This window comes from Neoarius graeffei, chromosome 9 (genome assembly GCF_027579695.1).
Source record: "Neoarius graeffei isolate fNeoGra1 chromosome 9, fNeoGra1.pri, whole genome shotgun sequence".
Taxonomy (NCBI): domain Eukaryota; kingdom Metazoa; phylum Chordata; class Actinopteri; order Siluriformes; family Ariidae; genus Neoarius; species Neoarius graeffei.
The window spans coordinates 34,595,798-34,617,421 of NC_083577.1; the positions used below are offsets into that span (position 1 = coordinate 34,595,798).

Genomic DNA, 21,624 nt, shown 5'->3' on the forward strand with positions numbered 1-21,624 from the left:
ATGTACTTACTTGTTTTAAAAAAAAACCTGTTTTATTTTCAAAGGTGCTCCAAATAAGACTTTAAGACATTTTGTCTATACAAGATTTTCAAGATGGACTGTCTAAAAACTAGCCTTTCTAGCTAAATGAGGTTTTGCTTGTTGGGCAATTATGTCTTATAATAAGGGTGGCTAGATGTTTTGACTTGAAAATAGACAAATAAACTTCCTAAGATTTTTACTTTTTGCAGTGTGAATTCTCCCACATTCCCCTTCTCTTCTGAAATGCACACACACACTTTCTTTTGTGCACTCACCTGCGGCGCAGGTCCTCGGCTACTGTGGCTCGGCAGCTGAATAAGTAAGCCCTGAGAGACTTGAGCTGCTGCCGCAGCTTCAGCACAGCGGCTAGAGGTTCCGAGTGCTCGTAGAGCCCTGGGTTCAACTGCTGCACGTCCAGCAAGGGCTCCTCGTATATAAACTCCAGGAACTCCTTAGCTTGCTTGGACACCTGATCGAAAAGAGGAAAACGTCTGATCTACCGACTGCAAAAACGACATGATACACTCACCGGCCACTTTATTAGGAATAGGAACCCCCATCCGTTTGACGCTGTTCTCCAGGTCAGCCGATCCCTTGACAGCATCAAATCATGCAGATACCAAATCAAGAGCTTCAGTTAGTTAATGTTCACTTCATTCAAACATCAGAATGGGGAAAATTGCGATCTCAAAAAACGTGACTTTCTTTCACTGTGGTATGGGTGCTGGTTTGAGCGTTTCAGAAAGTGCTACTGATCTCCTGGGGTTTTCAGACACAAAACAGTCGGTAGAGTTTACACAGAATGGCGCGAAAAAAAAAAAAAAAAAAAACAGCGAGTGAGTGAGTGACCGAGCGACAGTTCTGTGGGTGGAAACAAACGTCTTGTTGATGAGTGAGAGAGAGAGAGAGAGCTCAGAGGAAAATGGACAGATTGGGTTGAGCTGCCAGGAAGGAAATAGCAACTCATAGCACCTCTTTACTAGCCTGGGCCCGCCCATCCTAAGCGTGACGCAACACGAGGGCCTGTTGCGAGCTTAGTCTGGCCAGGCAAGCTATCTACAGCTCTTCCAAGCTCCCGAAAAATCGGGAGCCAATCAACTTTGAGCATCTCCAACAGCCCTGGGTAGAGGCGTGTTCAAGGCACTGACGTAGTAGAACTGCGACCGGAAGCCATAGATTGTTTACAGAATCTATGCCGGAAGCGCTTCATTCACGCTTCCGCATCTATTACGCATAGATGCTGTATTGAAAGCATTCAACGGGAAGTTCTCATTGAAAACGGAGAAAAGAGCAGCCCTGGAGGTATTTACTGAAAGGAAGGACGTTTTCGCCTTGCTCCCGACCGGCTCCGGTAAGAGTTTAATCTACCAGTTAGCCCCGTCGCGTCGCATACGTCAGAGGAAAGAGTGATGTGATTGGTTTAAGCTTCGTCACAGCCTTTTCTGGCTTTGACCAGTAGCAAACAGGCATTTCAGGGAGGCGGGTCAACCACGGGCTCTGGGAAACGGTTGGGCTTAATATCTTGGCCAGACCAATAGCTCGTAGAGCTTTGAAGTTGCGTTAGCCAGACTAACTCTTTACAACCGTGGTGAGCAGAAAAGCATCTCGGCATGCAACAGCAGAACAGCACATTGGGTTCCGCTCCTGCAGCCAAGGACAGGAATATTAGACTCAAGAACAAGTTCCTATTAAAGTGGCCAGTGAGTGTATATAATAAAGGTAAAGAGTACTGTGACGGTAACGGTTTATACTAGTGATGCATGAATGTGATATCAGCATCAGGTAACAGCCTCATACAGTGTTCATTTACTCTTACTTGCACAAAACGTTCTGGTGTGTGAGAGAGAGAGACATCCTAGTATACCGCCTCACTAATGAGCAGACGGGATAAAAACAGCAGTCCTCTTGATGCACGTCACGATTAATGATAGCAATTAAAGAGGAGGAACTTCAGCATCTTCTGATAATACAACAGAACCTAATGAAACATCTTAAACAGAAACCTCAGCATGACGAGTTCGTTGCTTGCAGCATGCATGAGCAAATCAGCACTGCAGAAAAATGCTGGCTAGGCGGGAAAAACGTCGACAGAAAATGCTAGGTGAGTAAAAATAACGGCATTTAGTGGCAGTATGCTGTTCTTGATGATCAGTCTCCATCCGTCATTGACGACGAGGGTTTTGGATGCAATGAAAACAAACGGCACTTGATAGAGAATGTATACCCAACCATGCCACATATATCAACATCAAAATCAAAATTACTTGAACCTAGGATAATACTAAAGCTGTACACCAAGTTTCATCACTACTTTTTGAGTTACGTTGGAAACAGACCAAAAAAAAAAAAAAAAAAATCCTGGATCTGGATATATATTCAGATGTGCATCAAAATCTAATCGATTGTTCCTCGGCCCATGGCCCACCTTTCCTCAAAATTCCATCAAAATCCGTTCACTACTTTTTGAGTTACTTTGGGAACAGACAAGCCCAAAAAAAAAAAAAAAAAACGGAGGCGAGAACATAACCTCTCCCTACACGGTCAGCAGAGATAAACACACACCAGCACTTTACCAAAGACAGTACCAGCGAGTGGCCTAGTGGTTAGTGTGTCCGCCTCTCGATCAGGAGATCACGAGTTCTACTCACAGTCAGATCATACCAAAGGCCATCATAAAAAAAAAAAAAAAAAAAAAAAAAATGGTGCCTACTGCCATCTGGCAAGGCATGCTGCAATACAGATGCGAGTAGGCAGTCAAACTCTCGCGGTTACCAGAGGACGAGCCCCCCCACTGTAACCCTAGCCGTGTAATATAGGCGAGAGGCCGAGGGCTACGAAACGGAGATCGGCGGCACCAAACGCGCCACGCATGGTGTGGAAAGGACTTCGACTTTTCCAAAGTGAAACAAAATCCACCTTGATCCAAAGTAACCAATGCAGCTAGCTAAAGCACATCATTTAAAATTAATGTGTTAAATGTTATAAAGCCTGCACATAGTGCACGATGACACACACGTTTCTCATGGCCACTAGAGAAACAAGCAGAACTAAATACACTATGATGCCTCTGACTGATTAAAGTGCATATCACGGGTAAATTCAGGCGCGAGATCAGTGTAATTCTCCTATTTTATATTAAACTTTGGTCAAATATCTGTAACATTCTGCATTCTCTGCAATTTTTTTTAACCTTGCGCAACACCAGAAAAATTCAGTTGAAATCGAGCCATTTGAGGCGAATTGGTCCGCCTCTGAAAAAACTGTGTGTTTGGATTTCCCGGCAAACATTGATTTTTCGTGACGTCGCGTGCGGGACACTATGGAATCAATTTTGTGCCAAAATGTTCATACAATACTTTTGAAATATCAAACAAAAACGACAAATCAAAATACAAAAAAAAGAAGTCAATTTTTTTAGACTGGCAAACAAATTATTCGTGTAATCGTGCAAAATATCAGTCTATTACTCTTCAGAAACCTTTTATTTTTGTTCCGCGTCTTTCTCGGTTTTGTTTGACGTAATTTATTTTGGTTGCGATTCCAGCTTTCTCGTTTGCGCTCCCTGACTTTTTGCTTGCAGTTTTGGCACAAACTTCCCGTGTGGGTGGGCTGTCCAGGAACGCATTCCCATTGGCTAACTTGTGTTTGACTGACAGCTACGCTCAGCCATTTGAATTAATTCAACAAAGTGTAAATTCAATATCATAGTCGCCACTGAAGTCCACTCGATCCTTGTTTACCGTCAATGGATCGGTCACTCGTCAAACAGTCCGCCAGAATCCGAGTAGGGAATGGCTGAGCATAGCTGTCAGTCAAACACAAGTTAGCCAATGGGAAAGCATTCCTGGACAGCCCACCCACACGTGAAGTTTGTGCCAAAACTGCAAGCAAAAAGTCAGGGAGCGCAAACGAGAAAGCTGGAATCGCAACCAAAATAAATTACGCCAAACAAAACTGAGAAAGACGCGGAACAAAAAAAAAAAGGTTTCTGAAGAGTAATAGACTGATATTTTGCACGATTACACAAATAATTTGTTTGCCAGTCTAAAAAAATTGACTTTTTTTCTTTTTTTTGTATTTTGATTTGTCGTTTTTGTTTGATATTTCAAAAGTATTGTATGAACATTTTGGCACAAAATTGATTCCATAGGACGCCTCCTTCTGAATCCTACGTCAGCGCCGGTTTGTTTATGAGAAAACGACCTGCTGGTTTTCTGCAAATTTCTTCAACGTTATCGCGTAATTATTAAAATGGTTAACAGATGTATCGTAGGAGGGTGTAGCAACACCAATCTTGATGGGATTAGTACTCATTGTTTCCCAAAAGACCGGACAATATGAGAGAGAAATGGGAGCGCTTGGTCTACACAGGCTGTGCACTGAAACCGTGCAAAGCTCGCGCAGCCTGCTGGCGCTTCCGCAGGTGACGTCACGAATCTGGCTCCAGACTCCCTTGGGATTTTTCCAGACGCGTTTTATTTTATTTTTTTCTGCTGTAGACAGATGGCCTTGCGCAAAATTACCCTTCTGGACGAGTGTGTAAAGGGACATACTTTCATATTAATAAAAAACAAAACAAAATTGGTCCAGAACATGCACTTTAATACTCAAAACAGTTTGCTCAATTTGGCACCAGAAGCTGTATCAGAGTACCAAAAACATGTACTCATACCGGTAGGTCATGCATGTACTCTGTCTGAAAAGAATGGTAGACGGTACAAATAGTTTACACCTAGTGTTTTTTTTTTTTTTATGTATTTCTGTAATTTTTCTTCAAACAATTCAGAGGTCTCCAGCCCTTGTAATGGTACTATACAGCTCTGACAACAGTCTAGAATGGCAAAGTCTGCACATGCTCCTTCAAAAGGGATGCAGACCGTGTCAGGTTAATCTCTCTGTGCAGTCCTCGGTGAAAACCCAACAACAACAACAACAGGGACACGAACTGCGATATTCTACAAAGAATGGACTGAAATCTTCTCGGCATATAACGCAGCACTGTGTTATAATTTACCCCGGTGTGTAATCTCAGAACTGTTGGCACCTTATGTTTGCTCGTGTCCCAGTTATGCAGCAGTCGAGCAGGAATAAGGAAGAGGTTGTCCTGGTGGCAGCTATGGCAATAGTACCATCCACTGTAGCAGCAAACCTTGGCCTTGCTTCGTGACAAACCCACGAGTCTTTGACATCCTGTAGAGAGGGGGAAAAAAAAAATTATAAAGACATATTGATATATAAATACAAGTGATAAAGCTCATTATTCTATCCACGTTCACTGGACGCGAGCAACCGCGTGCTCTGATTGGCTACTCTGCTACTAGAATATCAGCTCATATACCATGAGTATAAAACAAAATGGCAGAGCACATCAAGTCAGACAAATCACCTTTTATCAAAAGTATTTAAATAAAAGAAACAGAAATACCTAAAAATATAAGTTTTTCCCCTCCCAGTATCTCCTATTCCACACTCCAGCCCAGTTGGTGGCAGTAATGCACCTTTAACCTCCTAAGACCCAAGCTGTTTTTTTTACATGCACTTTTTATTTCTTTTTGCTATTTGGGCTTATTAGAACCTGATTAGAATAAAAACTAAGCATCATCTTTGATAAGATGTACTTTTTGAGAACAAGTATGTCCACATATGTGGATTCTTGTTCTGAATTTCTAAAAAGTGCTGTCCACGTATGTGACCGCTAGGCCCTAGGAGGTTAAGTTGGTTTGCTAACCACCCAAAAGAAGAAGAAATGTTACTGAATCAACCGAGGATGAAATAAAAACACTACTCAAAATCAACCCCCCCCCAAAAAAAAATACAAAAGGAATTCAAGGATTTGATGGCAAGAACATATTTTTTATTTTTCACAAATTGCTACCGTCATTTCGCCGGTTTGTTTACGTTCTAAACGGAAATTATTTTATCGTACGTTTTGTACGAAGTTTTTATTTATCGAATTTACAAAAAATAAAAAATGCGCCGTTTCTCAAAATCCAGTGAATGTGGATAAAATAAAACAGTCATTCCACTCAATCGCATCATACATGCCTTATAGTTAACTCAGTGCTACGCGCCTCGTCGGTTATCAGCTCACGTACGGCTCGATTTTGTGAAATAACTTAATTGGCTATTGCAACGCTACGCACAGTCCAAAGTCATCAAACAAGATAAAGACCACGAATGAGCAAACCTCCTCCGAATAATCATTACTAAAAGGATAACCATGGTTAATATTAACAGAAAAACACCTGTCTAATATGTTCAAGTTTATGGTGTGCAGCTACTTTGGTCAGACAGGAGTTAGCAATTGTACTTCGTTTCCGAGGGCGGCACGGTGGTGTAGTGGTTAGCGCTGTCGCCTCACAGCAAGAAGGTCCGGGTTCGAGCCCCGTGGCCGGCGAGGGCCTTTCTGTGCGGAGTTTGCATGTTCTCCCCGTGTCCGCGTGGGTTTCCTCCGGGTGCTCCGGTTTCCCCCACAGTCCAAAGACATGCAGGTTAGGTTAACTGGTGACTCTAAATTGACCGTAGGTGTGAATGTGAGTGTGAATGGTTGTCTGTGTCTATGTGTCAGCCCTGTGATGACCTGGCGACTTGTCCAGGGTGTACCCCGCCTTTCGCCCGTAGTCAGCTGGGATAGGCTCCAGCTTGCCTGCGACCCTGTAGAACAGGATAAAGCGGCTACAGATAATGAGATGAGACTTCGTTTCCGAAAAAAAACAAGCTTTGAGTCTTTCAAAAAAAATAAATATCACTGAGAAAAAGCCAATACAACAAATTTTATAGCCACAACAAAAGCCAAAACAGTGTCAAAATACAACCAGCATGCAGACTCGAGTCCTGTTCGATATCAGCTAAAGCATGGATTGCTTTGTCTTTCCCGCTTTTCTTGTCCAGGCTTTCTTCAAACATTTGGGACCTACGAATAAAAGAGAGCGCGATTCATCCTGAAAAACCAAAACAGGTGATTGTAAGCCTGGCAGGTGTCCCTTATCCAATCCATCTGAGATACGACATTGGGATGGGTGTGAAAGAAGAAAGGAAAAGAGAAAGAAAAGAATGGAGAGTCAGGTATGCAGACGAACATGGACGAGCACCATTTTTCAGTGAAGCATGGATTCGGCAGCGTACTTCACAGGGAGAGAGAGAGAGATGGTAGATAAGATATAGAAGAACAAAAACAAGGTGGAAAAAAACAGTCTCCACTGAGGGGAGGTCTACTGAATCTTCCCAAGGAGGAGCCTGGGAACAAAGGGAAAACAATCCACTGATTAGCGTGTTATTGTTATGATCGTCGGCTGTAGGTTGGCGTGGAAGAAAAAGAGGCAGCAGTAAGACGCACGTTACTGCAAGACTAGAATCTTATTCATTTAATGTAGTCTCTCGAAAAATGTTCGCATTACACAAGGTCACTGTTGAAGTCTCATTGGTCAGAAGGTGTCAGTTTTTAGAACAGGAAGTCTCAGATAGTAATTCCATCTTCAAGGCAAATTACAGGTTGAGATGCAGGTTTTTATAAACAAACAAACAAAATACGATGGACCCTTCTGTAAGGCCCTGGTCACGCTACAGCTCGTGATGGGTTTGCGAATACTTGGCGATGAAAAATTGTGTCAGATAACGGAATCCAGGGACACATGTCGGCCCGGGGGCATTGAGTTATTGACAGATTCAGAAAGTACAAATTTCTAAGCTTTTCAATGATGCCTTCCATGTGGAGATCTGACAGTATTTGAAGAATGTGTGGCCTTTTGAAAGTGTATACTTCTTAAAACAGAAAAGGGAGAAAATCGCCCTCAAAGTTTTCCATCTCAGCTACTCTGGGTGCAGGGCGGGCACATAATGCTGCTCATTTGCATGATATTAAGGAAAGCGCTACCCCCTATGAGCTAGCATGATGCTACTTTCATGTAAACAAAGATCACCACGTCAATTTTCCTTCCATGCAAAGTATGCCCAACACAATTATTTTTGTACTTCATAAGTCCTAAAGTATACTTTAACGTTTTGTGCTTGAAAAATTACTCACGCCGTAAGAAAGATAGATAGCACAATGATGACACAACTAACACAATGCTAGTTTCATGTAAAGCCTCGGTCACAACCAGCCGTACGTGCTCCTACAGCCGGTCTACACGCAAAAGACGCAAGAAACGCACGGAGGGCGCGTGTGTGACGTGCTGATTTTCGAGCCGCAGACCGGCCGCAGAGGTTCTTTGTCATGTCAAACAAACTCTACGGGCGCTTACATTTTTTTCAGGTTGCAAGACAAACTTACGGCCAACGCGCGTCTTTCTCCACGAACCAAAAAAAAAAAAAAAAACGCAGCGATTTGGGAAACGCCAAAAATTGCACAGCCAAAAAAAAAAAATCGTACGTCCGGTTGTGACCTAGGCTTAACCAAACCACAACACTCTCCGTTACATGCAAAAATAACCACACAGCCTTAGATTAATAAACTTACCCCATCAGAAAGAGAAACGGCGCCTTGCACACATCAATGCCAACGATGGAATGTAGTCCTAGAACGGTCCATGTATCATCCGATCATTCAAGTATTCCATTCAATCTGGAAAACGAGGTTGCGTTTTTTTTTGCTAGAAATGGTTATCTCCGATGTAAAAAACGTGCGTCTGTTTGCTTCGCTGTGTTTCAGCTCCTCTGCGCTCTGTTTAGCTTCTTCATTCCATAGTGAAATTACACGCCTGTATGCAGCTTAAGTAGCCACGAGCTCAGCTTGTATCATGCAGCTGATTCACGAAAAAAAAAACCCAAAAGACTTAAATCATCATGTGAATGGCCCATATGGTAATTTACCCACACCCCCCAGCAGGCTACAGTCCTGACAAAAACGAGACAATTTGCAACAACAAAAAAAAATGTATGCTTTCCCAACAAAATTATCTATTATCTGAAATACTGATTGCATTCTTCAAGATCTCAACTTGCAGATGACGGAAAAAAACAAAAATCACAAATTTAGAAAAAAAATGCTTCTTTTGCGATTATCTCGGATTCGTTTCAGCCGACATGTGTCCCTGGATTTGGTGAGGGGTCACAATTGGGAGTGTCGGCACCAATCGTGTGATACACGGCGAATGTTCTCCGAGCTTCGCGAGTTGCTTTAGCGCGTCTCTGCCTTGTGAGTGGCCAAAAACAAATCAAAAAATTTCAGTGCATGCACTGAAATTTGGTGGCAGCGTTCTTGTTGGCAAACTAAGCAGTGAATACTCGCAGGTGGATTTGGGAATACTTTCCGAAGCTCGGGGAACCTCTGCAGAGCCTCTTGAGATGTAGGTCTCGAATCCATATCCCTGATGCTCGCGGGGGCCTTGGCGACACAGCAGCGAGGTATAGCCTAACCTTTGCCGAGACTTGAAAAGTGCATTTACATTCGGTGATCCCTCGCTGAGGTTCGTAATTGGTTGGGCAAAGGGTTCATGAATATTCGGCAAATGTTTTCGATGATCGTTGGTGGTTAGTTGGCGCCGATGTCACGCATTTTTGAAATCTATTGAGCAAGGCATCGGTGATCGTTTTCCTGCTAGACGCCGATACGTACAAAACCCTCAAGAAGGTCTCCTAGGAAAAATGCCAGGTCTCCTCGAAAGAACATCAAGCGTTTGCCTGCTGCGTGACCATATCTTTTCGCTCGCCCGTACACCGCCACCAAAATCGCCTCATTTTCATCAATAACCCATCGTGAGCTGTAGTTGGACCGTAGCCCAAGGAGACATTCAGTTATTAGAGGGAGTTTTCATAGCAGCCAGAAGTAAAGTTAAGTTTTCCTTGTTGAAATTCCATCATACTTTACAATTCCGGCCTTTTGTGGAATTCTGGTCCTTCGATGTGATGGTACTAAAAGTATTACCAAAGATAATTCTTCAGGTTGGTCATATTTTGATGCAAGATCAGCCCGTATAAAATTTGTTTCTTCATTAAAACAACTGTCGACGCCCCTCCCCCCACAGCACTCCATAACGACAAACCATTTTCAGTAAGTAGACCATTATTTTAAAAATTACACATTCTGTCCAAAATAGCACGGAGCTCAAAGAGCTCACTTGAAAATGTACTTTCCTCTGAAAGCTCTTCCATACCTACCCATCCCTAAACCAATATGTAACGGGTTGTTCTAGCTGGGTTTGAAATCAGGCATCATGTACGGTCCTTCACTGCCAATGTAAACCTGAGGTTTTCAGGGGCAGGGACCCCAGACTATAAAAAGTCCGAGTTGGTGTCCCCCCTCCTTTTGCTTCACCGCTGATGGGATCCCGATCGTAGCGCTGGGCCGCAGACCACGCAGCAGGGTGTCGTGTGTCATGGCTGCCCTGTAATCAGTGTACATGTGCAGCATGAACCCGCAAATACCACCCTGTTCTGAAAATAGCGCATCACCGTACCACTCGCTGCACATTCACTTGTTGGGAAAACTATTATTAAGAAAGCTTTTGCGTAAGGCATATGCTTAAAGAATGTTCGGTTCGGTGCTTTTATGCAACAGGCAAAAACAAATCCAAACCTGACAGTGTGTCACAGAGGAGAGTAAAACAGTAATGACAGGACTGCTCTTCCAAACTCAAATGGGCAGCCATAAAAGCAAATCATGGGGCTTCAGGAAGCTTCACAGGCTACAAATCACATGAGTTTGGCTTCTTTAATTAAACATCCTCAATCCCAACTGTCAGTGAGTATAGTTTATTAAGCCAATGCTTTCGCCCATAACCCAGAACAGACACAGTGCTGCAGATCGTGGAAGCTGAAAAACATTCAAGATCACAAAATGTCCATCATTATGGACAGGAGTCCAAGGAGAGGGAGATTTTGGTGCCCAGAATCTGTGTCACTTCTGGGAAGAAACTGGCCACGGAGGTCCCACAACCTCAGCGGCTAGTGCACAGCGCAACATGTACCAAGTACAGTCCTTCATGAGCTTGCATATAAAAAAAAGTCATATATAAATGCATAACCACCAAAATACAGCTTTGTACGTCAAAGCCTGTTCTACAGTACAGCACTTTTTTTTTTTTTTTTTAAAGATTTTGCTCATTAATCATCAAACCACCCTGATACCACCACCACCTTCAAAAATACTCCTCAGGCAAACAGAGGAAAGACATGCAAAATGGCCAGGGCAAATCTCGGAGTGTGGGAAAGCGATGTGTTTGATGTGCGTACTTCACGACTACACAGCACAACCCTGAAATGGTGGCTGTTTGGGCAGAAAGGTGCCTCCTTCACAATGGTTTCTGGTGGAACAGGAGGGTCTGTTCTACAGCAGGGTCACCCTGTTCCCCTTTTCCACCGAGGTTCCCACTTTTGACGCTTTCAAGCAAGCTCTATGGGAGCACGCCGAAGAAGCGGTCAGGTGGGGGTGGGGTGGGTGCTTTGCCGCAACACAAGAGGAAAAGACACCCGAGCTGCTGCTTTGATGTCCTTTATTCAAGCTGACACCCACTCCAAAAAAAAAAAAAAGTGCACAACGGGGTGAGCATGAAGTTGTGGGTGTGTGGTGTGTTTGCGTCTCGGTGAGTGTGTGTGGCTAAGAGAGATGCGCTGACCATCTTTTTGATGTAAACAGTAGTCGCCAAGCCCCCACCTGACCCGGTGCCTCACTCCAGCTCCCAGGCTCGCTTCTATTGTCCCATCAACAGCTGTAACCTTCCCATTTGATCTGCCATCCTTGTATCCCTCTACAGGGTCCTTCTTCAGGGTTGTGTGAAAGGCTCGAATAGAAAAATAGGCTTCAAGCAAACCGGAGGAAGGGAAACGTGTTGAAGTGAGTGTGTGCTTCAAGAGTTCGGTTACTATTCTTGCATAATGATTTGAAGATGGGTCCACATACAGTATCAGTCTAAAGTTTGGACACCTCTACTCATTCATAGGTTTTTCCTGTATTTGGAGTATGGAAGACATCAAAACTGAAATAAGAGATGGAACATACAGTTAGGTCCATATATATTTGGACACGGACACAAATTTTATTTTTTTTACCTGTTTACTGAAACATATTCAAGTTAGTTATATAACAGACATGGACAAAGTCCAGACTTTCAGCTTTCATTTGAGGGTATCCACATTAAAATTGGATGAAGGGTTTAGGAGTTTCAGCTCCTTAACATGTGCCACCCTGTTTTTAAAGGGACCAAAAGTAATTGGACAGCTGACTCAAAGGCTATTTCATGGGCAGGTGTGGGCAATTCCTTCGTTATGTCAGTCATTCTCAATTAAGCAAATAAAAGGCCTGGAGTTGATTTGAGGTGTGGTGTTTGCATTTGGAAGATTTTGCTGTGAAGAAAACATGCAATCAAAGGAGCTCTCCATGCAGGTGAAACAAGCCATCCTTAAGCTGCGAAAACAGAAAAAACCCTTCCGAGAAATTGCTACAATATTAGGAGTGGCAAAATCTAGTTTGGTACATCCTGAGAAGAAAGCAAGCACTGGTGAACTCATCAATGCAAAAAGACCTGGACGCCCACAGAAGACAACAGTAGTGGATGATCGCAGAATAATTTCCATGGTGAAGAGAAACCCCTTCACAACAGCCAACCAAGTGAACAACACTCTCCAGGAGGTAGGCGTATCAATATCCAAATCTACTATAAAGAGAAGACTGCATGAAAGTAAATACAGAGGGTTCACTGCACGGTGCAAGCCACTCATAAGCCTCAAGAATAAAAAGGCTAGATTGGACTTCGCTAAAAAACATCTAAAAAAGCCAGCACAGTTCTGGAAGAACATTCTTTGGACAGATGAAACCAAGATCAACCTCTACCAGAATGATGGAAAGAAAAAAGTATAGCGAAGGCATGGTACAGCTCATGATCCAAAGCATACCACATCATCTGTAAAAGGGCAATTCCATGTAAATGTCAACCTCACCATGCAAAAATAAAGCAACATGTAATACATCAAAACCACTCCCAGAGATATCACCTAGGCCTGTATTTTACAGATGTGAATAAGTTGAACCAATTTGTAACCAACCTAATATGTCACTGTCAGTCTTTCTTTCTTATAATGTAAAACCCAAGCTAAAATCAACTTTGATCATGTACAATTCTATATTATTGCCACAAGCCACAGAAATGTATGCTAAAATCCACAAAACAGCAAAACAATAGCCATCCTAAATATTATTTAAGAACTTTGATAGTTTTAGCTGATATTTAGAGTTTTTTTCAAAGGGTTATGGTGGTTAAATTGCTGATTTTCTAAACATATGCCATGTCTATTTCAGATGCGTCACATCCATAACGGAATTATGTCACATCCATAACGCTGATTTTTTCTTCCTAGATTCTGCTTGAAATAGAAAATATTTTAAACAAAAGGCTTTTTTTATTTTCAGCTAAGACTCCTTTATTAAATGCATGCCTGCATTTGGATATTATGTTTGCAATTTCACAGAGTTTGATGAATGTGTAGTCACCCTGGAAATGGGGTATTTTTTCCATCACATCCATAACGCATGTCTTTTTTGGCATTTTCTAGAGTTCTAAATGTACTATGGGAATTCTTTTTTTCCCATGACTTCTCCAATATGAGAGGTCTTAAAAATATACAACAAATTTTAAAATACTGGAAAGGAATAAAAATTAACTAGGTCAGTTGTTGCCATTTTGAGTCCAAATGTCACATCCATAACGCTGGAATTGCTCAAAACACGGCGGAGGCAGTGTGATGGCTTGGGCATGCATGGCTGCCAGTGGCACTGGGTCACTAGTGTTTACTGATGTGACACAGGACAGAAGCAGCCGGATGAATTCTGAGGTATTCAGAGACATACTGTGCGCTCAAATCCAGCCAAATGCAGCCAAACTGATTGGTCGGCGTTTCATAATACAGATGGACAATGACCCAAAACAAAGCCAAAGCAACCCAGGAGTTTATTAAAGCAAAGAAGTGGAATATTCTTGAATGGCCAAGTCAGTCACCTGATCTCAACCCAGTTGAGCATGCATTTCACTTGTTAAAGACTAAACTTCAGACAGAAAGGCCCACAAACAAACAGCAACTGAAAACCGCTGCAGTAAAGGCCTGGCAGAGCATTAAAAAGGAGGAAACACAGCGTCTGGTGATGTCCATGAGTTCAAGACTTCAGGCAGTCATTGCCAACAAAGGGTTTTCAACCAAGTATTAGAAATGAACATTTTATTTACAGTTATTTAATTTGTCCAATTACTTTTGAGCCCCTGAAATGAAGGGATTGTGTTTAAAAAATGCTTTAGTTCCTCACATTTTTATGCAATCATTTTGTTCAACCCACTGAATTAAAGCTGAAAGTCTGAACTTCAACTGCATCTGAATTGTTTTGTTCAAAATTCATTGTGGTAATGTACAGAACCAAAATTAGAAAAATGTTGTCGCTGTCCAAATATTTATGGACCTAACTGTATATCGAATTATGTGGTAAACCAAGAGTGCTGAAAAAGTTTCATATTTTAGATTCTTCAAAGTCGCCCCGTTTCCCTTGATGACGCTTCGCACACTATTGGCATTATCGTAACCAGCTTCATGAGGTAGTCACCTGGAATGCTTTTCAATTAACAGCTGCGTCTTGTCAAAATTAGTGCAATTTCTTGCCTTCTTAATACAGTTGCGATCAAACAGTAAATAGCCCTATTCAACAACTGTAGTAATCCATGTCAAGAAGTGCTCAACGAAGTAAACAGAAACAACATCCATCATTACTTTAAGACATGGTATCTTAATTAATAAATATAAAGAGAAAACATTGAATTAGAATGTCCCCCTAAAACTTTTGCCTGGTACTGTAGGTCCAACTTCAATTTTGTGATTTCTCTTCCTTGACATAGGTACGTACACACCTGGTAATAAGGTGTGGAATTGAATTGGGATGTTTGGCAAACCAAGACAGACATGCTTCACAGCTCCAAACCCACCAATACACTGTCGATCCCACCAATATTTACTATAAAATCAAGAATCCAGATGTCACCTAGGTAAGTTGGATAAGTTATGGACTTGAACCCTAGAGCTGTTGGTTGTGTCCATTTCATCTTTTCATAAGGCCAAGTGGTCCATATGGAGTCCCCTTCACAGTGGCAGTTGGACCACTCCCAATACCACGCCACTGGAACATTGGGGGAACCAAAGTATTTTTTCAAGACACCATCTCTAGGAAGATTGTCAGCCAAGACTAAAGAGCCCTTCCTCCCAATGAGACACGGTCACCCCCTGGCAACCCAGTACTTCTAGACCACGGGGTAAATTTGGACTATTCTTTTACCCCTTTTCCACCAAATCAGTTCCAGGGCTGGTTCGGGGCCAGTGCTGGTGCTGGTTCACAACTCGTTCTCAGCTGGCTGGCAAGTTGAACCAGTTTGCTTTTTCCATAGCTCGGGGTGCTAAAGGGAGTCACGTCATTATGTCGCTACATACATCAGTTACATCGCTGCGTTTGCATAAACCTTGGCACGAATATCGAAGCAAAAACAACATGGAAGAAGCAGCAGCAGCAAACAACAATAATGGATAACTTCGCGTTTGTACAGCTGCTGCTTCTCGTCACTTAAAAATGGCGATCTTTCGCGGTCTTGCTATTGTTGTTGGTCTTAACAACTCAGCCCCCCCGCTGACGTAAGCGGTTCTTTCCTCTGGCCCAGCAGAGAGTTGGTGCTAGCCTGGAACCGTTTTTTTCTGGCCCCAGAGCCAGTTCTTTGTCAGTGGAAACAGAAAACCCGGTTCCAAACTAAGCACTGGCCCCAAACCAGCCCTGGAACTGATTTGGTGGAAAAGGGGCATTTGTCTGGCCGCTTCCCTTTGACCTGTCTGGTTTGGGTGGCCCTACCAGGACCGATAGCTCCCACCAGTACAGCTCTCAGGATCAAGATACACAAGGCCGTCCACCACCACAAGGTGGTAGCCCATGGAGGGCAAAGATCACCTAATGGTCAGGCTGTTTGGGTCAGAACTCATACCAGCATATCATATATAAAAACATCTTTTAGTATCAAGCCTAATGTGTTAGAACCATGACAACGGTGTTATCCAAAGGTGCTCAAAGTGAACTTGAAAGGTGCCAAGTTCCTTATGTGGCAATTCCACACACTTACTTTGATTACACTCCACTAGAGAGACTTCCAGAATTCAAGCCATTTTGTCAGATGGATGGATGGACTACATTTTAAGATGGTCAAAGTAAATGGCTGAGTATAGTGATAATGTGGACAAAGACATGCATATGGCAGATTCTACCATAACAGAGGCCAGTTAAGTCCCATCTCCTTAAATTGCTGAATTGATTATTTTAATCATTCTATTAAGTTTTTCTAGTAGCATTTGGGGTCTTGGACATTCACAGTAAATTTTAGGACAGTAGTCCTGGTAACTAATTAATAAAAGCCTGACATGACAGACAAGCTAAATGACAATAGAAACACATCGGTTTCTATCATCAAAATCTGACTGACAAACTAACGTCTACCATCATATTCTGACAGACACTCTAGATGGCAATAGCAACAAAACTGTCTCTTACATTATTAATCTGACACATTTAGTAATAATATTAAATACCTCATCACTAGAACCAAATAATAAAATAAAATATTGAAATAAAGATAAAATTTATTTTCAAAATTGAAATAATCAACAAGAATTGTCAGAACAGTGACTATAGACACGACTGTGTCACTTTTGCGGGGAAATAACACATTGAAATGGCCTGTCGGCTGAAAGGGTCGCAAGTGGCTCTGATTTATCTCAACTTACGACAGTTTTCCTCCAGAAAAATTTTAAATATGAATGCACAAATATATTCTCAATGTTTCTATCGTCAAAAATTTCTATCGTCAGGATAGCTGACTGAAAATCTTACCTTGATTTATTTGATGAAATCTAGCTGTCAGAACTCCAAGTCTTGCCCGGAAGTAAATGTCTGCTGTCACAAAAATCATGCGCAGTAGAATTTCCTCTTTGCGTCAGTCAACATGTGCGTGGTGAGGGCTTGAATTTTGCTATCGTCAGGTGCATTTGACTGACAGACTGACGATAGCAGTTTTTAAAAATAACTGTGGGCTTCTCTCGTGAACGAAATAGTTTTTTCGCTGTTTATCTGTTGACACCCAAAAATGATAAAGCCTGCTTCCACACGATAACTACCAAAGATCCATAATGGCCGAGTCTATCGTCAGGTCATCTGACAGAAATTCACTGACGATAGCAACAGGGATAATGAAAGGGATTTTTAAAATGGGAGTCATGTCTGTCAGATATGTCAAAGAAATAGAACTTTATTCTTTAAAAATCTTTTATTGATATACTCAGTGTATTTTTAAATGACGTGCTGTTTTAGAAGACCAAATACCATATTTTCAATCTTGAAAATATTACCTCACTGAAAAAAGGACAAGAAAAATTTCTTATTTTGTGGGCAAGTGGTTAATGGATCCAGTTACCGTAGAATCTGCCATATTGAAGTTGCTGGAAATTCCACCCTCTCTAGTAGAAAGAGCGAGTTGTGCATGTTGTGTAGCGACATTCTCAACCAGAGGGATTAGTCTGATGGTTGTAAGAGACAAGCAAGACATATTCAAGAAGAAATTTTGGCCTGCTCTCCAGACCACAGTCTATGCACTAAATATGATGCCTAAATAACAATGACACCACTGGTGTACTGAGGGTAGCTTATGGTTTGGGACGCAGCCCAAAACTGAGGGAGTAATTATCTGTTGACATTATCATCTCCTCGTCAGCATTACAAGAATAAAACCACTGTGCATATCAACATGACGGACTACGGTTACGGAGTACTCTATGAAAGAGAAAAACAAGAGCTTGTAGTGAACTAGTGGGCCAATACGGACATCCAACTTCATCTCATTATCTCTAGCCGCTTTATCCTGTTCTACAGGGTCGCAGGCAAGCTGGAGCCTATCCCAGCTGACTACGGGCGAAAGGCGGGGTACACCCTGGACAAGTCGCCAGGTCATCACAGGGCTGACACATAGACACAGACAACCATTCACACTCACATTCACACCTACGCTCAATTTAGAGTCACCAGTTAACCTAACCTGCATGTCTTTGGACTGTGGGGGAAACCGGAGCACCTGGAGGAAACCCACACGGACACGGGGAGAACATGCAAACTCCGCACAGAAAGGCCCTCGCCGGCCACGGGGCTCGAACCCGGACCTTCTTGCTGTGAGGCGACAGCGCTAACCACTACACCACCGTGCCGCCCGACACCCAACTTATGTATATATATAAAATAAATAAATAAATAAAAACCCTTGAAGGGGAAAACCTTCTCAGTGTTATGACTGACCAATGTGCTGCTTGTGCAGGCATGTGGAGTTATGCTGTCGCTGGTCTCCAAGTGTCTCCAAGGCCAGTCATAGAGCTAGATGCCTACAGGTTGATATCCAACACCAAGACAAGACCTTTTTCCAAGAGGAAATGTTCCTTCTCGATACCTGTAGCTGTGTGTTACGCTATACTGTAAATTTGGGGATAAGTCTTTGGCTGGACTTCTTTCAGGTAGAAAGATTTATATTAAAAAAAAAAAGTCATCAATTCAAGCTTGGGAGATGTCTGTGAATCAGTGTGAATTACCAAAACAGGATTTGTGTAGTTTAAATATGTTTTCCACTTCCTAGAAATAAATATGATGGATAATAGAATAAAAATGAGGCAAATTGGTCTTTTCTACCAACAGGATCTGCTAGCACTTAGGCAGAGGAGCAGGGCTCGACTTTAACTTGTTAATCCACTCGTCCAGTCGGACAAACAGCAAGATTTTCCACTTGTCCTGACCATAACGTCTTTATTCCTATGTATTTACTAGTTCAATGAAAGGAAAGTGATTAACAAAAGTTTACCAAGAAGCAGGTATAGTTACGATCGTCATCATCATAATCATGCTTTAATGAGTTTTAATTTAATAAAACTCAAACTTTAACTGTAACAAACAAACTATCCAAAGCCCCATTACGGAGTGTGTGTGTGTGTGTGTGTGTGTGTGTGTGTGTGTGTTGTTCTAACCCATTACCTGATCTGCAGTTTTAAGAGTTAGACTCACGCAAACTCAAAGCTTCTGGAGGAAATAAAGTAAAATCTTGAATCCAGTAAAACTTGAAGTATAAATTAAATTTAAAGAAATGAAACTGGGTGTAGTGAAATGAAACTGGTGGTGTAGTGGTTAGCGCTGTCGCCTCACAGCAAGAAGGTCCTGGGTTCGAGCCCCGTGGCCGGCGAGGGCCTTTCTGTGCGGAGTTTGCATGTTCTCCCCGTGTCTGCGTGGGTTTCCTCCGGGTGCTCCGGTTTCCCCCACAGTCCAAAGACATGCAGGTTAGGTTAACTGGTGACTCTAAATTGAGCGTAGGTGTGAATGTGAGTGTGAATGGTTGTCTGTGTCTATGTGTCAGCCCTGTGATGACCTGGCGACTTGTCCAGGGTGTACCCCGCCTTTCGCCCGTAGTCAGCTGGGATAGGCTCCAGCTTGCCTGCGACCCTGTAGAACAGGATAAAGCGGCTAGAGATAATGAGAGATGAGATGAAACTGAAAGAAAAACCAAGTTGGATATGATAAGGGGGATAGAATGAAAAAACGTGAGTTTGGCACAGTCGTAAATTATTTTACGACATTTGTGATGGTGAATGTGGACCATACGAAAGAAAAAAAAAATACAATAAAAAAAAAAGTCAGAATGAAATGAAGATTCACCACAGATATTTATTTTATTGAAGCATTTGATCACCGTTTCTCTGATTTCGATGAAGTCTAATAATCTATAATTAGATATTACACCATGGTTATTTTTACACACACCTGCTGTACTCAGCTTCCCTGGAAGTTCATAAAACAATAACACGGCTGGATAACTGAGGGGACTGAACTAGTTTTGTTAGAAATGTATTGATGTAACTCTTGAATAATTACTATAAAATAAATATTCAACTCGTCCGGTCAGACAGGCAGATGCGGATTTAACTTGTCCGGACCAAACAGTTGGTTGTCCCGGACAGTCGGGCTACCATTAATGTCGAGTCCTGAGGTGGTTTTGTTTTGTTGCATTTTTTGCCATTGTAGTTTCAAACCCCTAAGTCCCACTGAAGCAAATAAAGAACCCCCAGTCCGTGGCAACAAGGACAGGTCGAAAAGGGCTAGGAGAGCAACCTTTTGTGGGTGCTAACAAATTGGGGGCAGGGAGGGTTAGTCAGGGAAAAAGAGGCTAAAGGGGGCAGGGGGTGAGAAATTGTGCTCAATCAAAGCCCAAGACAGCACATAGAATGCAACAGTAATAAGACGAAACTCAAGACCCTCCTCCTATTAGAGAAACGGCATCGCTACCTTTTAGTCCCTCCCCTAACCCCTCACTGGGTTCATTGTCCTGCATGTCCAAGCTGAAACCGCAGCTTCCCCACACTCTCCCACTGCAACCTCTGTCCTCTGAACCCTCCAAAGGCAACTCCCCAGCTAATCCTTCTGACAGGTCCTGGGAGGCCAGGGATATTTGTTTAGGGAAAAGCGATTAAAGTGTAAAACAACTACAGGTCCCCTGCCTGCCCTTCCAGAGTGACTACAAAAATGTCAAAGGAAACCAGCTCCCATCTGAAAGAGAAAGAGCAGGCGAGCTGGAGACAAAAACAGACAAGGGGTGGAGGTGGAAAAAGACAAATGAAAATTGTATGCAGTGGTGGAAAACGGGCAGTGAAGGTTTGGTGAGAGGGAGAGGTAAGAGGATTCATTTTGTAAGTAATCTTGGCACCATCATCTGCAAAGCCTTTTTCGGCATGAAATAATAATAATAATAATAATAAAAGCGGCACGGTGGTGTAGTGGTTAGTGCTGTCGCCTCACAGCAAGAAGGTCCGGGTTCGAGCCCCGGGGCCGGCGAGGGCCTTTCTGTGCGGAGTTTGCATGTTCTCCCCGTGTCCGCGTGGGTTTCCTCCGGGTGCTCCGGTTTCCCCCACAGTCCAAAGACATGCAGGTTAGGTTAACTGGTGACTCTAAATTGAGCGTAGGTGTGAATGTGAGTGTGAATGGTTGTCTGTGTCTATGTGTCAGCCCTGCGATGACCTGCCGACTTGTCCAGGGTGTACCCCGCCTTTCGCCCGTAGTCAGCTGGGATAGGCTCCAGCTTGCCTGCAACCCTGTAGAACAGGATAAAGCGGCTACAGATAATGGATGGATAGATGTTTGTTCTTCGTTTTTGAATGTTTTGTCTGCTAGTTGTGGTGTAGCTCCAGACCCGGTTTTGGGTGCCTGTTTCCTTCAGGCCTTGGTCCAACACAGGTGATACGCGTGCTGCTCGCTATGGACTGCAGTTAGCTCATTGCTCTCTAACATCGTGGTTGTCCAGCGCGCTGTACGGCGGTGCTTCTGTGCTCACTTTGTGGATCCATGGTGTGGTGTTCTGAGTGATAGTGCCCGGTGGCTTCGTGGTGGCTGTGGGACATACCCGCATGTGCGTTTTGGTGGGATTGTGGGCAGCTTCGCCACTGGAATTACATACTGACTCTCTTTTGGTGGACTTTTTTTTTGGCAATTATAAAGTGACCTTAGGTGTGAGAAAGCTGCTAGACAAGTTGAACTTAATAATAATAATAATAATAATAATAATAATAATAATCTCTAAC

At 42.8% G+C, this 21,624-nt stretch overlaps 1 protein-coding gene across 9 annotated transcripts in view; it reads right to left on the reverse strand.

Moving 5' to 3' along the window:
- The window catches only part of plekhm3 (pleckstrin homology domain containing, family M, member 3), a 127,241-nt gene that overhangs the window by 72,286 nt on the left and 33,331 nt on the right, over nt 1–21,624 (reverse strand). For all 9 annotated transcript variants that reach the window (XM_060929337.1, XM_060929340.1, XM_060929338.1 and 6 more), the window contains exons 4-5: nt 5,066–5,211; nt 297–490 (exon numbers count right to left, since the gene is read on the reverse strand). In XM_060929337.1, coding sequence (XP_060785320.1) covers nt 297–490; nt 5,066–5,211 — 340 coding nt within the window. The remainder of the gene's footprint in view (nt 1–296; nt 491–5,065; nt 5,212–21,624) is intronic.